The sequence below is a fragment of the Argopecten irradians genome, chromosome 7 (genome assembly GCF_041381155.1).
Source record: "Argopecten irradians isolate NY chromosome 7, Ai_NY, whole genome shotgun sequence".
Lineage (NCBI taxonomy): Eukaryota > Metazoa > Mollusca > Bivalvia > Pectinida > Pectinidae > Argopecten > Argopecten irradians.
The window spans coordinates 19,953,013-19,971,098 of record NC_091140.1 but is presented as its reverse complement, the minus strand read 5'-3'; the positions used below and the strand labels follow the sequence as shown (position 1 = coordinate 19,971,098).

The 18,086-nt window shown below is 33.7% G+C and overlaps 1 protein-coding gene and 2 long non-coding RNA genes across 3 annotated transcripts; 1 reads left to right on the top strand and 2 right to left on the bottom strand.

The window, feature by feature from the left end:
- The first annotated feature begins 1,018 nt into the window (after positions 1-1,018).
- Positions 1,019-7,302, top strand: LOC138327796 (uncharacterized). The gene is made up of 3 exons (XM_069274180.1): positions 1,019-3,366; positions 4,328-4,900; positions 6,010-7,302. Exons 1-3 carry the CDS (start codon positions 3,237-3,239, stop codon positions 6,471-6,473), a joined length of 1,167 nt encoding a protein of 388 aa, XP_069130281.1. The 5' UTR covers positions 1,019-3,236; the 3' UTR covers positions 6,474-7,302.
- A 3,239-nt stretch (positions 7,303-10,541) lies between these two features.
- LOC138326851 (uncharacterized) lies at positions 10,542-12,358 on the bottom strand. The gene is made up of 4 exons (XR_011208965.1): positions 12,156-12,358; positions 11,821-11,862; positions 11,443-11,520; positions 10,542-10,569 (listed from the first exon to the last, which is right to left on the bottom strand). It is a non-coding gene; the product is annotated as an uncharacterized lncRNA (long non-coding RNA).
- A 102-nt stretch (positions 12,359-12,460) lies between these two features.
- LOC138326852 (uncharacterized) lies at positions 12,461-14,201 on the bottom strand. The gene is made up of 3 exons (XR_011208966.1): positions 14,091-14,201; positions 12,652-13,053; positions 12,461-12,606 (listed from the first exon to the last, which is right to left on the bottom strand). It is a non-coding gene; the product is annotated as an uncharacterized lncRNA (long non-coding RNA).
- Positions 14,202-18,086: the final 3,885 nt, after the last annotated feature.

Genomic DNA, 18,086 nt, shown 5'->3' with positions numbered 1-18,086 from the left:
TGCATTTTGTATTGTGTATGCTACTAATTAAAGTTAGCTCCAGCATTGAATGCAAAAACGAGCGCGTGCGAGCACGAGGCATGGTTATGAACGTCTTGGTCAATTTACATGTATTAGCACTGGGATACTATTTTTTTCTAATTTTTACACATTAGATGTACATTATTTTAACTTATATAATGGTACTGATATGCATGCATCAACCCAAACGATAACTACATAACCTGCACATAAATTATATATTTCAAATATCATCTGATATACCTTTCTTGAAACATGCGCATTTGAACTGAATAAATTCCAACCTTCTTCCACACTCGCAGCAATAATTGATTTAACTGACAATAATTCTGCACAGTATTACTAAATCCCTGAATAGAAATTTGATGTCTGTAAGCAAGTGATGTACTTTAAAACAATTGACATGTAATTTTTTTAATTAATGACCAGCAAACATATCCCCTTTTAAAATCTTTCAAAATAGCCTAGAACCAGAAAGTATATTTTTGTACTATAGTTTACTTTATACGATTTGTACGTTAAGAATAAATCGTTGTAATACAACAATTACCTGTTGTAGAACAGTTCAATCTATTTTACCAGTTTAGTATTTCACCAGCACATAATTTCGTCATCGCTGTTTTCCTTCTTTCGTTTGCAACAGTGGCCATATGCGCATCCTTTAACTATAATAATTAATTATTTGTGTTTGTTTTTCGCATGCTAGTATTTTCAACACACATGTTGTAGGTAGTTAAGGATGCTACAGTAATAAATGACTAATTCACAATAATAATATGAAAATCATGTAGCGTTTCTCCAAAATATGATAGCACTTATGCTATGACGAGACGCAATTGTATATCATAAGTCCGTGATGGAAGGTGACTACGGCAAGGAAAACTAGAAAACATCACTTTAAAATTCACATAATTTATTCACATAAACATCCACGTAATAAAGTTCACAATAAATCCATTAGGAACACACACACACTGGTATACTGTTTCATTTAAGATCACTGCTAGGTGATAATCCATAATTGCGAAGTATTCAGTACATCCCAAATGCAAGTATAAATCCCTTAGTCACAAACACACTAAGTGTAGTAAAGTAATCCGAATTAAAATAACTGATCCTGAGATACGTGGGGTATGTCCTGAAATTTCATGTAATCTCTGTCGTTTCGTCACGTGCACCCCTTTTTTATACCACTTTCATACTATCCTCTAATTGGCGAAAACCTCGCTCCTCCAATCTTCATTCTCACGTTCATTGGCTGAATCTTACTATGATTACGTATTTCTACCTACTTCCATTCCCCTCCCAACCTAACTCTAATTGGCTGGCCGAAGTGACCAATACCTAAATTTAGCTCTCTGTTACTATTAATACGAACACCTTACGCAACCTGTCCAGCAAACTGGACCCTAATTCACAGCCCTAGTCGTAAACAACTACTTATATGGAAAAAAGAATGCGGTGCCTTAGCGCCCTACGTATACGTAACGACCCCAGATGGGTATGTGCACGTGGCCACCTGGTCCCTAATAACTGTCCTATGTATGTATATATACACTATACATACTGCACATATATTAACTAAAACTATCAACTAAATAGTATAAAACTGTTATTTTAGAACAAACTATACATTTAATCGATTGTGTCCTTAAGACATGGAGCTACATGTGTAATGGAGTACATGTACATGTATGCAGTTTACAAACACGCATGCATCGGGTGCATGTAATGAAATGGTGAAGTGCATCCATTGATACTGTTTTCATATGTTGCTTTTAAATTAAACTTGACACAAAGTCATAAGAATTTACAATGCGATGCGTATTTGGTTTCACAATCATTTCAAAATGTTAAAAAAAGAAAAATACAATAATAAAATGTACGTCCTCGGTCAATATTTTTTCATTGGTCGATATAACCATGTATCGACCTCATCAAAATGCTATATTTGTTTACTATCACATTTTTGTCAGGACGTTTGAATATGATTTTCCTTAACGACAATTTGTGTAAGTAAATTATTCATTGATAACACTGAAAGCACACACATACACAGAAACACAAAATAGGGATAAGACATATTTATAGAGATAGTTCCTATTTCGTCTAGGAGACCATTGACATCTAAAACGTGTTCCGGGATAACGTACCTTGACTATAGGAACATGGAAAATAATGTGCCATTTGGGATCGATCTCAAGTTGTCTAACAAAAAAGAGTTTGGTGTCATATCTATAACATAACGATAGATAATTGTGTAGAAAGAGAAAAAAACATTATCAATATCAAAGCAATATCAGTTTTGAAATAAACCACTGATTCTTGAAATCGAACAGGTACAACAGAAAAAATATAATTTTAAGAATCAAATTATAAGAATAATACTGGATGCGTCCAAAGTGGATCGTAAACATGTTGTGTATTTTCCTTTACCGCTGAATGTAATGTCATTGTCTCCTTTTCACCTTACTTTTAACCTTTCTGTTAGACATTCATTATGTTAGGCTTTGCCCCTTGATTTAGATATACCAACATTAAACAATTGACATTGTCTGCTTCTGGTCAGTCCTTACATTCAAGAAGTGACACCACTGGATTTCGCTTATTTACAAATCGCCACATTCATCTATATCACACACGTATACATAACACAATGGATATTAAATATACGAAGTTCCCATCAACGGCAAAATAGCCCAAGGAACCAAGTAAAAGCTGATCTTTACCTTTAAAAGGAACGCATTATACGAAATGTCTCGAGGTACAAATCTACCTTGTAAAGACACAAGGTAAAACCTGCGAATTATCATAAAATGACAAAATGAATAGTAAGATAAATGATACCATTAAGAATTGTAAAAACGTATTGATGTTTACATAGCTTGCCAAACTTTGCTATCCTTTGATCAACTACGAACTAAGGATGTAAACTGAACATACCACAAGTAGCCTTTATTTTAGTAATTGATCAGTGTTAGGTGTAACATGTGGAGGGAACACTATCAAGAAATTTATGTGTGAACAAATCAATTTTATTTTACATATTAGCTAGTTAATGTATGGATATCAGTTAATTTGGATGGCATGTTTGTGTGCATGTTGAAAACTTGATAACACAATCTCATCAAAATCAAAATCAAATACGACCTCACAGACATTTGGATGACAAACTTCTATATGGGCAGCGTATCATCATTATCATATATCATCATATGGACTTACAGAGGAAATACACGTGTATTTTCGTTTGTGTCTTCCTGGGAGAAAATGCAGTCATTATAACTAAAAGTTTTATGTATCAAGTAAGTTCTGAAGATATACGAGGGCACGCAGATGAAGACAGTAAGTTGTTTGTAGCATTTGTCAGACGTACTTTAAAAAAAATCCGAAATTAACATAACATTTTTTTTGGCTTTCAAAACATTGATAAAGTATAGTTAATAATTTCGATATTAATTAAGATAATATCAAAAGTATATTTAATGGAATTGAATACGAAGGTTAAGAATGATTTGCTTGTTCAATAGTACCCCCAATGAAGATTAAAAACGAGTACGTGCAAGTCAACATTAAGAATTGTAAAAACGTATTGATGTTTACATAGCTTGCCAAACTTTGCTATCCAACAATTGTGTCAACAATTGTGTCACATAAGATATTTTCTTATTTTAATTTTCTATTAGAATTTCCTTGACATGTCAATTGCAATTACAGTAAATCCCCTCTTAGCGATCAACTTTGTGTAAAGACCACCTGCTTAATAAGACCACATTCCTTAAATGACCAATTTCAACACAAGTCCACTTGTTTATCAAGGCTACAATACTTCTACCTAGCTCTACCTCTTTTCCGTCTGTCCATTTAAGATGCTCCACCGCTGACAAGTGGTACACTGTATTTTGCTCTATTAAAACAGGAGCAGACGAATTAGATTTTTTCTTCGGTTACAAAATTTATTTACTTTACACCATTACTGCCATCGAAATGTTTATACTTCAAGACAAAAATATTGATAATAATTAATTGCATCATGAAGAAATTCCGTGGCACTATAACCTATATTGAATGGAGTATTGGTTGCGCATGCATCAAAAGCAAAATAAATGATTTCATATTAAATTTGTGTAATTAGACATACATATACACGATTATACAAAATATTATATATAATTAATGTTCCTTTGATTAGTATCGTCTATGCTTAATCGGCGGTGGTGCATCTTAAAATGGTCTTTATAGACAGCTTATAGACAGGTTTGACTCTATGTTAATCCATTAATTTAAATACACCTTTTTTTTTTAGGCGGCATACTGAAAGATGAGATGTTTAAGAGTACTGTCATTCAGAAGCCTATTCCTGAAAATGACAATTGTCCCAAAATGGGAGACATTTCTGACTGGACATTGCAATGCAAATACAATTGCAGAGCGATCAATATGACGTTCGATTCACCTAGCCGTGTCCAACTAGTCCCTGTATGTGACCAAGACAAAGGATATCTTGTCAGGGAATTGACGCAAGTCACAGACAGTACTCCAGTACTGCAGTTCCAACATCCATGTATAAGAACGTTCTTACGACTGAACTGCTCCAGCAACTTCCCCGTGCCAAATATTGTTCACTATGTATGGTATAACATGCGCCCTATGCGATTTTATCATTTCCTTAGTGTTTACAGTGTGTTCAAAATACAGAAACCTTGTGTGATATTTATACACGGAGATTTTATGCCAACGGGAGAATACTGGAACTTTCTGCTGAAAATTGTTCCTAATATATTATTTTTACAACAAATCCCGCCGGTTGAAATTGCAAACAAGACCATATTGCACATCGAACACAAAACGGATATAACACGGCTGAATGTACTGAAAGGTGGGTAGTATAAGTAAATGACCAGTAGCTTCAACATAGTAACATAGTCGGTGTTATACATTGTAAAGAAAATATTTGCATTATGATATTATCAAATGCATGTTTATGTCTAAACTTAATATTGGGTACATGGTTAATACACAATCTTATCTAATATATTGTTTTTTATTCATTGTTTCACCTTTGATGTCTTTTTCCTGTTAATCGTGTTGTATATTCGCCATTTACATCTTCTTGTACTAATTTAGATCGATACAGCTTATTTTTCGAATCAATATTTTCAGTCCTAATTGCGTATTTAAGATGTAGCTGTTCTGTATTTATTTCATTTTGATGTTATGACAGAGTAGATTAGCAGCTGTACAATGCATTGCATTTTAGGTATGACATTAACTTAAGATGCTACATCGCTGACGAGTTTTGGTATTTTTTCGCTACCAAAAACAGGAATAATAGACGAATCAGTTACAAAAGTTACTTACTTTATTCCATTACCACTATTGCAAGGTTTGAGCTTCTTATTTTATTTTAGGATAAAAATATTGAAAATAATAAATTGTGTTCCGAAAATAATCCATGGTACTATGTCCTATATGAAATGAAGTACTGATTGCGCATACACCAAGAGCAAAATAAATTATTGTATAAGTACTTTTGTGCTAATTAGACACATATTTACACGGTTTAACATCAGGTATTGTTCAAATGATGAGCATTGTATATGCTCTGTCGGCAATGGAACATTCTTAACAAAACGCAAACTATGTTATTGGAAACAACTGGAATTCATAGAGATGAAACCAGATAATAATTTGTGTCGTGCTTGCTATTATTTATGTTTTTCTTTTAATACCAGTAGGGAACGTTTAATCTTGTCTCATTTAAGGTATAAAAGTTTTGAAAATTACGTCAATTTTACTATAGGCGTAATCCGTCGTTGAATGTAACAGAGTTACCTCCCTTTGCTGAAAATTATGACATTACGCTCATGATTTCACAATTATTTTTTATAAAAACAAATAGCAGATAATATGCAAATACAGAATAGGACAATTGCAATGATTTTTTTGTTGACGTAAATACATTGCACCTGCCTTTATTACTTTCAGAGTATGGTGGTATATACATGGACACGGATGAAATACTGTTACGGACACTGGATCCCCTAAGAAAACATCAATTCACCCTTAGTAAAGCTTTCGATGTCAACCTTAGCAATGGTCTTATTCTTTCTGCAAGAGATGCTGGTTTCCTGAATATCTGGATCAAAGCTTACGACACATATGATCCAAACAAATGGGGCTATCATTCAACAATTATGCCAGCAAAGCTATCGAAAATCTATCCAGATATGATCCACGTAGAGAACAAAACATTTGTTCGGCCGGACGCTGGTCACACAAAGGATTTATTTCAGAATAATTTTGATTGGTCCAACAATTACGCTATACATTTATTTATGCGGTATTACAAGAAGGTATATAGCTTGACGTCTATCAGAACACTTAACTGCACTCTCGGTACGGTAGCTCGGTTCATCTTATTCGGCCATAAAGAGTTGTGTACCAAGTAAAGAGACAATTTGGTTTCCGTTTAGGTATATAGATCGTGATGTTGAGTGTCAAATATGTAGCTAATGCAAACCTGCATTTTGAATAATAGAATATTTCCCTACCCAGTTGGTGTGACAACGAAATCAAAACCCGGTAGCAGGTACAGGTAATTCATGAACGTCCATACCTAGGCTTCATGAATTACCTCTTGGGATTGTGATTTCGTTGTCACACGTTCATAGATAGGGAATGGTTATTTTCCTCCCAGAAACAAAAGAGACGAGATAACGGCTTAACAGAAGCATTCTCGCGGCGACATGAACATTGTTTTGTCGACTACACGTCAATATTGATGACGTCATCGACAATGCACGCCACGGTTACGCAGCATTAAGTCATGATGTCACGTAATTGTAATCAGGTTCAAAAGGTTAGCGGGCGCTAACCCTAGGGGTTGAGAAGAAAATCTCTGACGGCTAAAACTGGTGAAAAATCTTCAGATAATAGTGGGAGAAAAAAGTGTATCACTCAATCCCTACAATTGCCTTGCCTATCATATTTAATTTTTTTTATTGTTTATTGTTTCAAGGAACTTGGTTTATAAACCAATATTGTCTTACGGTTTTGCTATTACGTTTTTCACAAAATCTCATGTACGATGCTTGACATGACCTACAATTTATGCGGATGGGGGTTTGGATTTTATATTAACATTACCTTTCCGAATCAGTAAAAGTGTAGCTGCTGTTGTAGCTTCCTTTGCTCACGGTGAATAATTTGTTTATTGCTATGATAATTTCACGATGTTTTCATTAGTCAAATATGTAAATAAACGTGTATAAGCGTTAATGGTTGTTCTCGTTGGTTTATGAGGTGTAGTTCTGTTACATTAATAAGTCTTTTTATCCTTGTAGATTTACAATGAATTGTGACATTACATTTATTCCTTCAAAAACAAGCTTAAAACGTTTAGAAAAAGAAACAAACGCGTACAGAATGGATTTATAAGTAGGTTGATATTTCTTTCATACTTCAGCTTAAGAATGCCACAGTAGGACAATTCAATTTAAATAGCAAAGAATATACTGAAATCAACATAACCCAATTCCAAAACATTTTATAATTACATAACAATGAGAACTGAGTTAGTTATGTATGTCTTCATTTCTGTTTTAATGACAACTTTGTATATAATTTGGTTCAATGGACAAGGACACACGAAAATATTTACATTTTCACTTCGCTCCGCCTCAATGAAACTAGTAAACTCCGATCACTTCATTTCCCAATGAAGATGCTTGGTCACGCGCTGACCTCTGACCAGCGTGAGAATACATTTTGACATTGTTTACATTTTAACCTAGTTTTACGCCGCTTCAGTTTTGAATGAACTTTCTGGGATGTGGCCTATCGCTGTACATTTAGAAACACAGACAGAAATGTTTGATAAAGTGATATTAGAAATTGTTAGTAATATGATATTACAGATATTTTACACGTATTTTGAAGAAACGATGACTTAGGCTCAAGCCCCGGAAAATGCTGAACATAGGCTACTGAGCGCAGCGATGTTCATCACTCATCGAAGTAGGCATAATCAAACGCAAATAGTTAGGATAATGTGTACAATATATAGATCTATATGTGAAACGGTGACATACATGTAAGCTTAGAAACGATAGATTCCATAAAAATACGCTCAAATACCAAACAGGCTGATTTCAGTGACATAAGCCTAACGAAACGATTCTGCGAGTGTCAAAACCCACGGCATTCGAGGGTCGTTGGAAACCACCAACATTTCAAATCAATGTTTCTCTACTTACTTTATACAGAATTTTAATCCTAAAACTCCAGTTGACAGAGAATTTATCACATTTCAAGAATAACACACAAGTCTTCCAGTGATCTGCGACTAAATCCCACATTTTAACACGTTTTATTGAGCCCCTGAAGCATGGTTCTTGGACTGCATCGCATACCATAGACACAGGAGTTGGATTTCACAACAGGTTTAGTTAATAAACATTTAACTGCCAGCTACAAACAATTACCAGACGGAAATACAACATTCAGGTACATTCCATAACAATCGCAATTGATTTTTAAAAGATTTGATTATGTTTAGATACCAACTATTCAGCATTTTCACCACAATCGTCATTTTCTTCAAAACCGGACCCCTGCTAAATCGAGCAACCGGATTACACGTTGACTGCACTGCTAGTACTGCGCAGTATTTTTTTATTTGAAGCTACATGATCATGTTTTTATGATACAATTTAAGCCATTAATTCCTGTACATAAAAACAATATTTCAAAATCGCCGTTTTTAATTGTAACAACGCGCAAAGAATGAAGTTATTTTCGGAACTACATTTTATGTTGCCTTGGTGACGAAAAGAACTGACTGGCGGCTGTTCCGTAGCTGTACATACATGTACGATAACTGGTACAATGTTGCAAATTGTATAATAATCTTATACCGAATACATATAATTTGACTTTTTTCAAAAGCGGGATATTTAAATTGGTTAACGTAAATATAAGGATTGATTATCAATTTTGTTGCTTGCATTGACTGATGAAGAAAGTTAATCTCGTGCAAATGTTACATGAACTGCTTCGCAGTTCACTTCATTTGCACGAGATTAACTTTCTTCATCAGTCAATGCAAGCAACAAAATTGACAATCAATCCTTAAATAAATCACAAACGTTACAGAAAAACACAAAATATAACTCTGATTTTTGGATTTCCGACGAATGAAAACTCTTCTTGTTTGGCAGGACGGAATATTTAGGCTGTCAAAACAAAAGGAAATCAATGCAAATTTAAGAAAATGAAATAAGAAATATTGCAAGTATGTCACTTAGTTTGCAATTGTGTCAGTAACAACAGCAACCGACAATTTATGAGTCATTCCCGAAATATAATTTTAGGTCAACCCATACTATATGTAATAACAGCTTTATCTACATAGTAAGACTTACAACTTGCAGACTATATTTCATTATGCATCTATTATACCTGTACGCAGTACCTGTAAAACTGTCTGAGAATTCAGTCATTGCTTAGGCAATAAAATGACGTAACTTCTTGTAACGTCATCTGTGATTGGCTAAGTCTAAACTTAAAACTGTTATAGACTTAAGAATGTTTAATGATCCTATGACCTGTATATGATATAAGGCATTGTGACTTTTACTAGTTACTTTGGTGTAAAAATAAGCACGAATAGATACAAAGCAGTAATGGGATTTGTTTCGAAGATATAATCTATATTTAGCTTTCCTCTTCTTCAAAACATATTATACATGTATAAGATATCATAATATCACTTAAAAATATAATCTAATATAATACATTTCAATTGGAATTTCCAGAAAAATTTAAGTGCGTGAAAATTATATCATCGGTTCTATTCGATCCCCAATTTACCTTTGGGTGACGCAGGTTGGGCACGTCTGACACATGCTATAGTCATATCGTTGTCCCGTGGCTGAACTCAAGCCATTCAATCCCCAAAAGCAAGAGGAGGGCTGAAGTAATTGTCGCCGATAGCAGACGGAAGAAAGGAAATCTATTGGTGTAAACAAAATGCAACGCCTAAGCTGAAAAGTCATGTGTTATTTTGTTATAACAAGCAAATGACGCTTTCAAGGGCTACAAAGAAATCACCGCCAATAAATTGCAATGAGCACATCGCGAAATGCGTCACTTTCGAAATTAACAACTAAACAATAAACCATCATGCAATACAATTGATGCATGTGGAAACAAAGGATGAAATGCAATGTTTTGGTATACTTATACTGTCGTTATTTTGAACAATCCTACATAAATATACATAATTTCACCCAATATTTTCAAAAGCCATTCGAGAGCAGATTATATTGGTTCAAGTTATCATATACATATTGTCTGTTATCCTGTTGTGTTAGCTCTCCAAACATTTCTGGGATGAAATATTTTTTGTTGGCGTAAATATATAATAATAATAATATTTTGAAGTAGCAAATAACTTTCTTATCCTATTTGAAATTTCTGTACAATCAGTTTACAGAGTCGGATACCTTTTTCGTCTAGCACCGGGAACTTGCTCATATATACAATCTATAAAAGGTCAATAGTAATTCACCATCAATATACTGGGCGTGCGTTCCATTTGCGGTTCCTACCAGTTGTAACGGTATACTTTGCGCCAGTCGAACAGGTAGAAGGGATCAACCAACTAAATAAAAAAAGACCTTTGAAATGGCCCCTTATTGAGCCCAGGATAGAATTTTAACCCGGCCGCTGATTTGCTGGCTAATAATGAATTTCAAAAGTAAAAATGTTTTCTGACAGGTAATTATTCCTAGATAACCATGATATCAATTTGGAAATTCATATTGAGATTTAGGTTCAAAATATCAATTTTGATAATGAATAGGTAAAAACATTAGAATTTCCGGATTTTTTTAGTGCAAAATGCGCCTGATTTCAATAAAGCTACCCTGGTTGGAGTTTGAGCAGAAGGACCCAAACTTTTTTTTCTATCTAGTGTTATATGAGAACCAAGACTTTAATTATAGGACACAGTACCTAACTAATATATATTTGTTTTAATAATACAGTACAAAACTTTAACAAAGTTTAACACTGTGGTCTATGTAAAATCATTTAGTTGGTTGCTCTCTTGAAGTGGTTCGTTTTTTAAAAGTACTACTTGAATCCAAGATGGCGGACCCGATGCATTTCATTTGTCATTGAAATATTATTTTGGTTGAAAACAAGATGTAATATATTTAAATTTGTTGAAAATTGATTTCATTTGGACTTCAATGTGTTTTGACACTTTTTAAGAAGCGTATTTATTTGCAAGACCCGTGATAGCGTGAACACATTCACATATTTTTCGAAACAAGACTATTTCATTTCAAAACTGCGTATACTGTCTGTGCCGTGACCCTATAATAACAGTTATTATAATGATTGACAGCCTACCTTTATTGGTAATAACGTTACCGGTAGAAGAAGGTGGACTTGCTGTGGAGGTTGGTGGAACCGTAGAGTACTCTAGATCTGTATTTGTAAAACAACAAAGGGAAGAGGTACTATTACTAGGTATATAGACCGATGGCGGATTAATAAAATAACAAAAAATTCATTCAATTTATTTACATATTTATGTGAAATAAAATACACGGCTGTTTGTAGTGGTTCATATCTAAGGTTTCGATAAGAGTATACATTTTTATTTGTTATTTTGTAGATATTTAACTTTTAATTTTTTTTATAAGTTTTGCTCCAAAAATACATTTATATGAGTTCAATAACCGAAAAATAAAATGCAAGAAAATGAAACTAGATTGAGGATTTTACCTGGCCTTATCGCAGTTTTGTCTGTACTAATTGGTGGGGTCGCTGAAGAAAACATGACACATTACCGAATTAAACCGACAACAGAAGTGCGAATCTTTACAGTGACATTAGAGGATGGGGACAATAGATTAAAGGGTGACGAGGGACGTTTTAATTACATTGTGTTCCATTGGAATACATGTTTCCTTTTATCACCGCTGCGCTTGGTAAGTAAGTTTGTCTCATTGAATCAAAATCATAAATTATTTTTCCTGACTTTCTATTCACCATATGCGTGTATATTGGATTGCCATGATGACACGACACATTGTCAAAGTCGTTTACCAAACACTTACTCGCTGTACTCTTTGGTGTAGTCGTGGTCTTCAATGGGGTAGAGTTATCAATTATTTAAGTATCTAAAACAAAGATAACGCAATGCTATCAATCAAGTAAAATCGATACATTTTACTTTCTGGACCATCACAAGCGAATAAAAAGATTTTTTTTATTTCAATAATGTGTTTTTTTTTATTAAAACTCATACGAAACAAGACTCTCTTTAAACCATTTTGTAATATTATTAAGAAAAAATGTTTCCTGAGAAATACAAAATAATAACTAGGAAACATACATAGATAATTGCCATAAAGGCTAGTGGTAAATATAATTATTAAATGCTGCTTTGACTGTAAACAATGTCATCAATATATTATATTCATATGCAATTGATAAAGTTAGATAACTGACCCTTCCTATTAATCGCTGTTGCTGGTTGGTGCAGTGGTTAGTCCACTCGCCATTCACCTTGCCGGCTGGAGATCGACACTCCAGCATCCACTCGCCATTCACCTTCACCTACCTAAACTATCCCGTGGGTTTTCCCCGGGCACTCCGGTTTCCTCCCTCTTTAAGACCTCTAACGCGATTACTTCTGGGCCATCGAAAGTGATTTGCATAAAAGTACATGTCTTTTTTCGCAATCGATGTAAACTAAATAAAGGTTATCTTTGTATTTATCAATGTTTTGTATTACTGTAAAAAATCAATACATTCGATTTTCTATCGAAATGATGATTTATCATCACTGATGTTCATTGGTATGATGTCTCTGAAAAACCCGTACCTCTTTCTATACGCTTGCAAAACGCAGATAAAAATCGTTCACTTCACTTCCAGAACAACCGTGATAAACTAGACCAACACCAAAGACATGTTCAACGAGTCCGTCCCCACGTTCTGCGAATGCGCATTCTGTGGTTTACAAAAAATATTCATAAAAAATACTGCATAGCAAATAAATAAGTAGATTTGAAAATATTTACACTAAAAATTAACATTGTGCATTCAACATCTTTTTTCCTCTAAAACATACTGCACAAAACGTTATTTTTCTAAGCACGAAAACAAACAAGCAAATATGTTTGATTTTAAATTACACTTTCTGGAGAACACATTTCTATAGAAACTTAGATATCATTCCAATATAAATGATGATAAAGCGTTTTTAATTCTCTTAACTTGTTATTACAGCTGTTTCTGCGCTTTTACTGCGTTTTTAAGATGACAGTTTTGCAATTGCAACAAATCGAAATATGATGATAATTCATTGATTATTTTCATTAAATGTAAGGAAATTAAGCAAGTACTGTATTGACAAATCGCCAGGCAATATCTAGTCAAGCTACATGGTCGCAAGTGCACGTGCATCTATGCAATGTCGGAGCAAACGTCGTAACATACACAATATAAAATACAACGTCTCAGGTGATATATGGGAGTTTGATTGACAGCTGGCGATCCGTCAATTGAAAGTTTATATCATACGTCGCAATCCCAATAGCACAATGGACAAAATGCAATCTGACTATGGAATGCCAGATGGCGTTTGATAGGGTGTAAGTATTGGATATTGGCTGTAACATCTGTAGTTGTTTGTGTCACATCATTGTTGTTACATCAATATATTGACACCACCATTGAGGACATTTGATATTGTATTATACATATCAATGTATCCTATCTTTGAAATGAATAGTGTCATGTCAGATATCAATTGATGTTATCTACTTTCAAGGACGCAATATATATATGATATGTTTTACAGGTAATTATAGTGTTACGGTAAAACTCGAAAATTTAAATCGAACCAAACATATTAAATCAAACGTTAATATGAAAAACAAAGACTTGTCATTCGTATTAAATTGGATAAAGGTAAATTCAATAAGTTTAAATTGGCTTAAGATTTTGTAAGAAAACGAAAATAGATTAGAAAAACATAACCTTACTTTGAACACGGTTTTGGTCAGTTATAGTGATGACGACATCATTTTTACCACATCCAATTGCTGTTGATGACATGAAAAGAGATAAAAATGCAAACCAATTAAAGAATACCAAAAACATTAAATATAATCAACTTTGGTAATGTGAGCAGGGAATAGATTTCTATTTATTACGCATAATTTATTTCCCTACATATTGTACATGTTGTCTGTAATGGATTTTATTTTAATCTTTGTATTGTTTCTATTAGACAGGGATTTATCGATTTTCAGATTGAATCATGTTGCTGCTAGCCTGCTATTATCTTGTATCTTGCCATTTTTGTATCTTGAATCAAAACGCATTAGTATATGAAAACGTTTGAGGTCCGCTGGTTACTATTTTATATAGCCTGGAACTTGTTTAGTGTATCTGAGCTCAATAGTAATTGATGTTTTTTTTTTATTTTACTATACATTAAATTAGTAATTGACTTTGACGTAAATAATAAATTGTAACTTTGTAATTTAAATATTGTTGGTTAATTCCGTATCTAAGTAAAGGGAACCATATGAATTGTGCATTAACGTACATATTGTAGCCATAATCTTGTTTCAGAATTTTTCGTGTCAGGGTTACTTGGATGAACTGTTATTAATTTAGTCATTATAGTAATTGCGCAAATTCACCATTTCGCGTTATATGTTCTTGATCATATTTGCCCTAAAACGTAATTGCACCATTTCGTTTGCAGATTTTGTGCTAAGTGATACAAGTTTCAGGTATATTTACCTGTGTCCTTGGTAAGCGGTGTTGATGTGGGATCAGTAAACACACCTTCAAAGTAAATAGCAAATACAGATAATGGTATTTCAAAGAGTATTGATTTTTATTAGCGAGTCACCAGATACTGTCATCAACGCATATTCTCACATGATATTATTTAGGCAATAATTATGGAACATCAAAGGGTAATAATGTTGTTCAAAACCTCATTATCTATCATCGTCATGTATTCCTGAATAATATCAACTTAAACAACAGGTACAGAATATATTCTGACAAAAATGCATTGTTCTGATAATTAATGCAGATTAGCAGTTTTGTGTTAAAAATTTGAAGTATGAAACAAGTTTTAAAATGAAATCGATAGACATGCATAAAAATTGCCTGATCACTAACTGTCGATCAAACTGCACGTGCATTTTGTATTGTGTATGCTACTAATTAAAGTTAGCTCCAGCATTGAATGCAAAAACGAGCGCGAGCGAGCACGAGGCATGGTTATGAACGTCTTGGTCAATTTACATGTATTAGCACTGGGATACTATTTTTTTCTAATTTTTACACATTAGATGTACATTATTTTAACTTATATAATGGTACTGATATGCATGCATCAACCCAAACGATAACTACATAACCTGCACATAAATTATATATTTCAAATATCATCTGATATACCTTTCTTGAAACATGCGCATTTGAACTGAATAAATTCCAACCTTCTTCCACACTCGCAGCAATAATTGATTTAACTGACAATAATTCTGCACAGTATTACTAAATCCCTGAATAGAAATTTAATGTCTGTAAGCAAGTGATATACTTTAAAACAATTGACATGTAATTTTTTTAACCATGAAAAAACTATTAACCCCGGAAATATTTACAAAGCAACACAATTAACAATTAAAAAGTGAATAGTTCTGAAGTGCATACCATATTCTTGTGCAAAAGCATTTTAAACTGCTTGAAGAAGTAGTATTCATGATGAAGATTGTCCAAGGAAAGGTTTGAGTACTTGTCCTCGGCCTCGTAATCAAAATTTACAAAGTTTCTATCCTTGTCCAACAGAATACAGGTAGGACACTTCATTGACATCAGTCCTGCTGTGCCGGCTGGCCATGATGTGTTGGCCGATATCTTCATTGGCAATAATGGTTATGTACGTCTGATGATAGGTCAATTTACATGTATTTTTACACATTTGATGTACACTATTTTAGTGGTGATTGAAGGAGTTTTATTCAATCCCAGGAATTTATGATCCCGAGATTTCGGCTCTCTTATAGGCTGACATATGGTTTTGGGGAGCTTAATCATCAAGATACATGACCATGTTCAAATATCAAATGTTAAAACGACATATCGTTTCAGTGAAAATTACAAGAAATACAACTTGAAAACAATTGACATGTATTTTTTATCCATGAAAAAAGCTATTAACCCCGAAAATATTTACAAAGTAACACAATTAACAATTAAACTAGGGAATAGTTCTGAATTACATACCGTATTCTTGTGCAAAGACATTTAAAACTGCTTGAAGAAGTAATATTCATGATGAAGATTGTCCAAGGAAAGGTTTGAGTACTTGTCCTCGGCCTCGTAGCCAAAATTGACAAAGTTTCTGTCCTTGTCAAACAGAATACAGTTAGGACACTTCATCGACATCAACGCTGCTGTGCTGGCTGGCCATGATGCGTTGGTCGATATTTTCATTGGGTCCTACAAACAAAATTATACTGGACAATGTAATTTATCATTTCAAAATCAGTTTCTTGATATTTATTATGTCATCGAACGTCTTTGGATCCATTCAGAAATAAGACCAAGACGAATAACAAGACACAGATGCCTATTTGTATACACGATATACTTTTCAGTCGGGGGAATACAATATTTGTAATGTTAAAAAACCCAAATTGCTTACTGTATCCTGTTGCAACAAAAGAAACTACGACGCAAAAGATCACGCTCAATTCAAACTTGATAATGAAAAATGAAAATAGATGGAGTGTAAATATTATATTGTTATTCTAGAAATTAATAAAAACTATACATTATTCTGTCACGTCCTATTACGTTGGTTTCCAATTATCTCTCTCTCTTTGTCGTATTTTGTTATTATCATGTGATGCTTGTATATCATATTATAACGTGTATCATTAAGAATGACTGAATGAGGTGATATATCGATCACGTCTAATTGTTTTGTTCTTTAACAATAAGATATGTTCCATTCAGCCAGTCTTTCCTTTATCGTACATGTACCTTGTTTTATTCGTCTGTCCTGGAGAAGTCATACCCTGAATAGGTTGTCCCGAAGTCGATAGCCACGACGACCTCGTAATTGGACGACATTTTGTGTGGAGTATGACGGGGATTACTCACACTAAATGTATAACAATATGTTCAATTAGAATTAATTCATAATAATAGTATCATTATTATATTCATATATTTATACGGATCGATCGTCTTGACTTAGATTTTTTTATATATATTATCTACATGTACGTATCGATCAACTTGACGTACTAGACGGTCGTAATGGTTTTTATTTTATATATATATACATATATATATATAGTATAATTTTACTAGATGAAGGTCTTTCAGTCTGAATACATGATTTTAGTCGAGTTCGCCCATTCGCCCATTCCGGACCTGCTAACACCATTCATATACTGATCATATCATGCTAGAAATAAAGACATGGATATAAGCTGTTTGACATTGGGCTCACAATCCATCCTGACAGACCTGTCGAGTTACAAATATTAAATTCACTACGTTATCTTCACAATGCAATGGTCACGGTGAATGTATTGATTTCGATACATCGATAGTGCACAGTGTGAACTGTCGTACCCTAGACTATGACATAGCAAAACTATGGAGTAAAAACCTAACCAGTCGTATGCCTTACAGATACTTCCTATGAGGAAGCGATACATCCTAATTTCAAAGGCATACAGTTTATCATACCGTTATTTAGACATTTGATGTACATCAAAATCTACTTTTCTTACATGTTGTCAAGCACATATATTTCAGTTTTACCAAGGCATAAGCCTGGGTGGATATGACCAGAGTGGAATATCGCGGATGTCCTACCCAGTACAAAATATGCTACATGTTATCTTAACTAGACATATACTGTGAACCATCGATTAGCCTATAAATACTTCGTGTACAAACACAGTTCACTCTGTGAGGTAGACTTGGTAGTC

Coding starts and splice junctions, on each gene's coding strand:
- LOC138327796 (XM_069274180.1), top strand. CDS start 3,237: ATGGACTTACAGAGGAAATACACGTGTATTTTCGTTTGTGTCTTCCTG. Junction 3,367..4,327: donor AGGGCACGCAGATGAAGACA/GTAAGTTGTTTG, acceptor TTTTTTTTTTAG/GCGGCATACTGAAAGATGAG. Junction 4,901..6,009: donor ACGGCTGAATGTACTGAAAG/GTGGGTAGTATA, acceptor TATTACTTTCAG/AGTATGGTGGTATATACATG.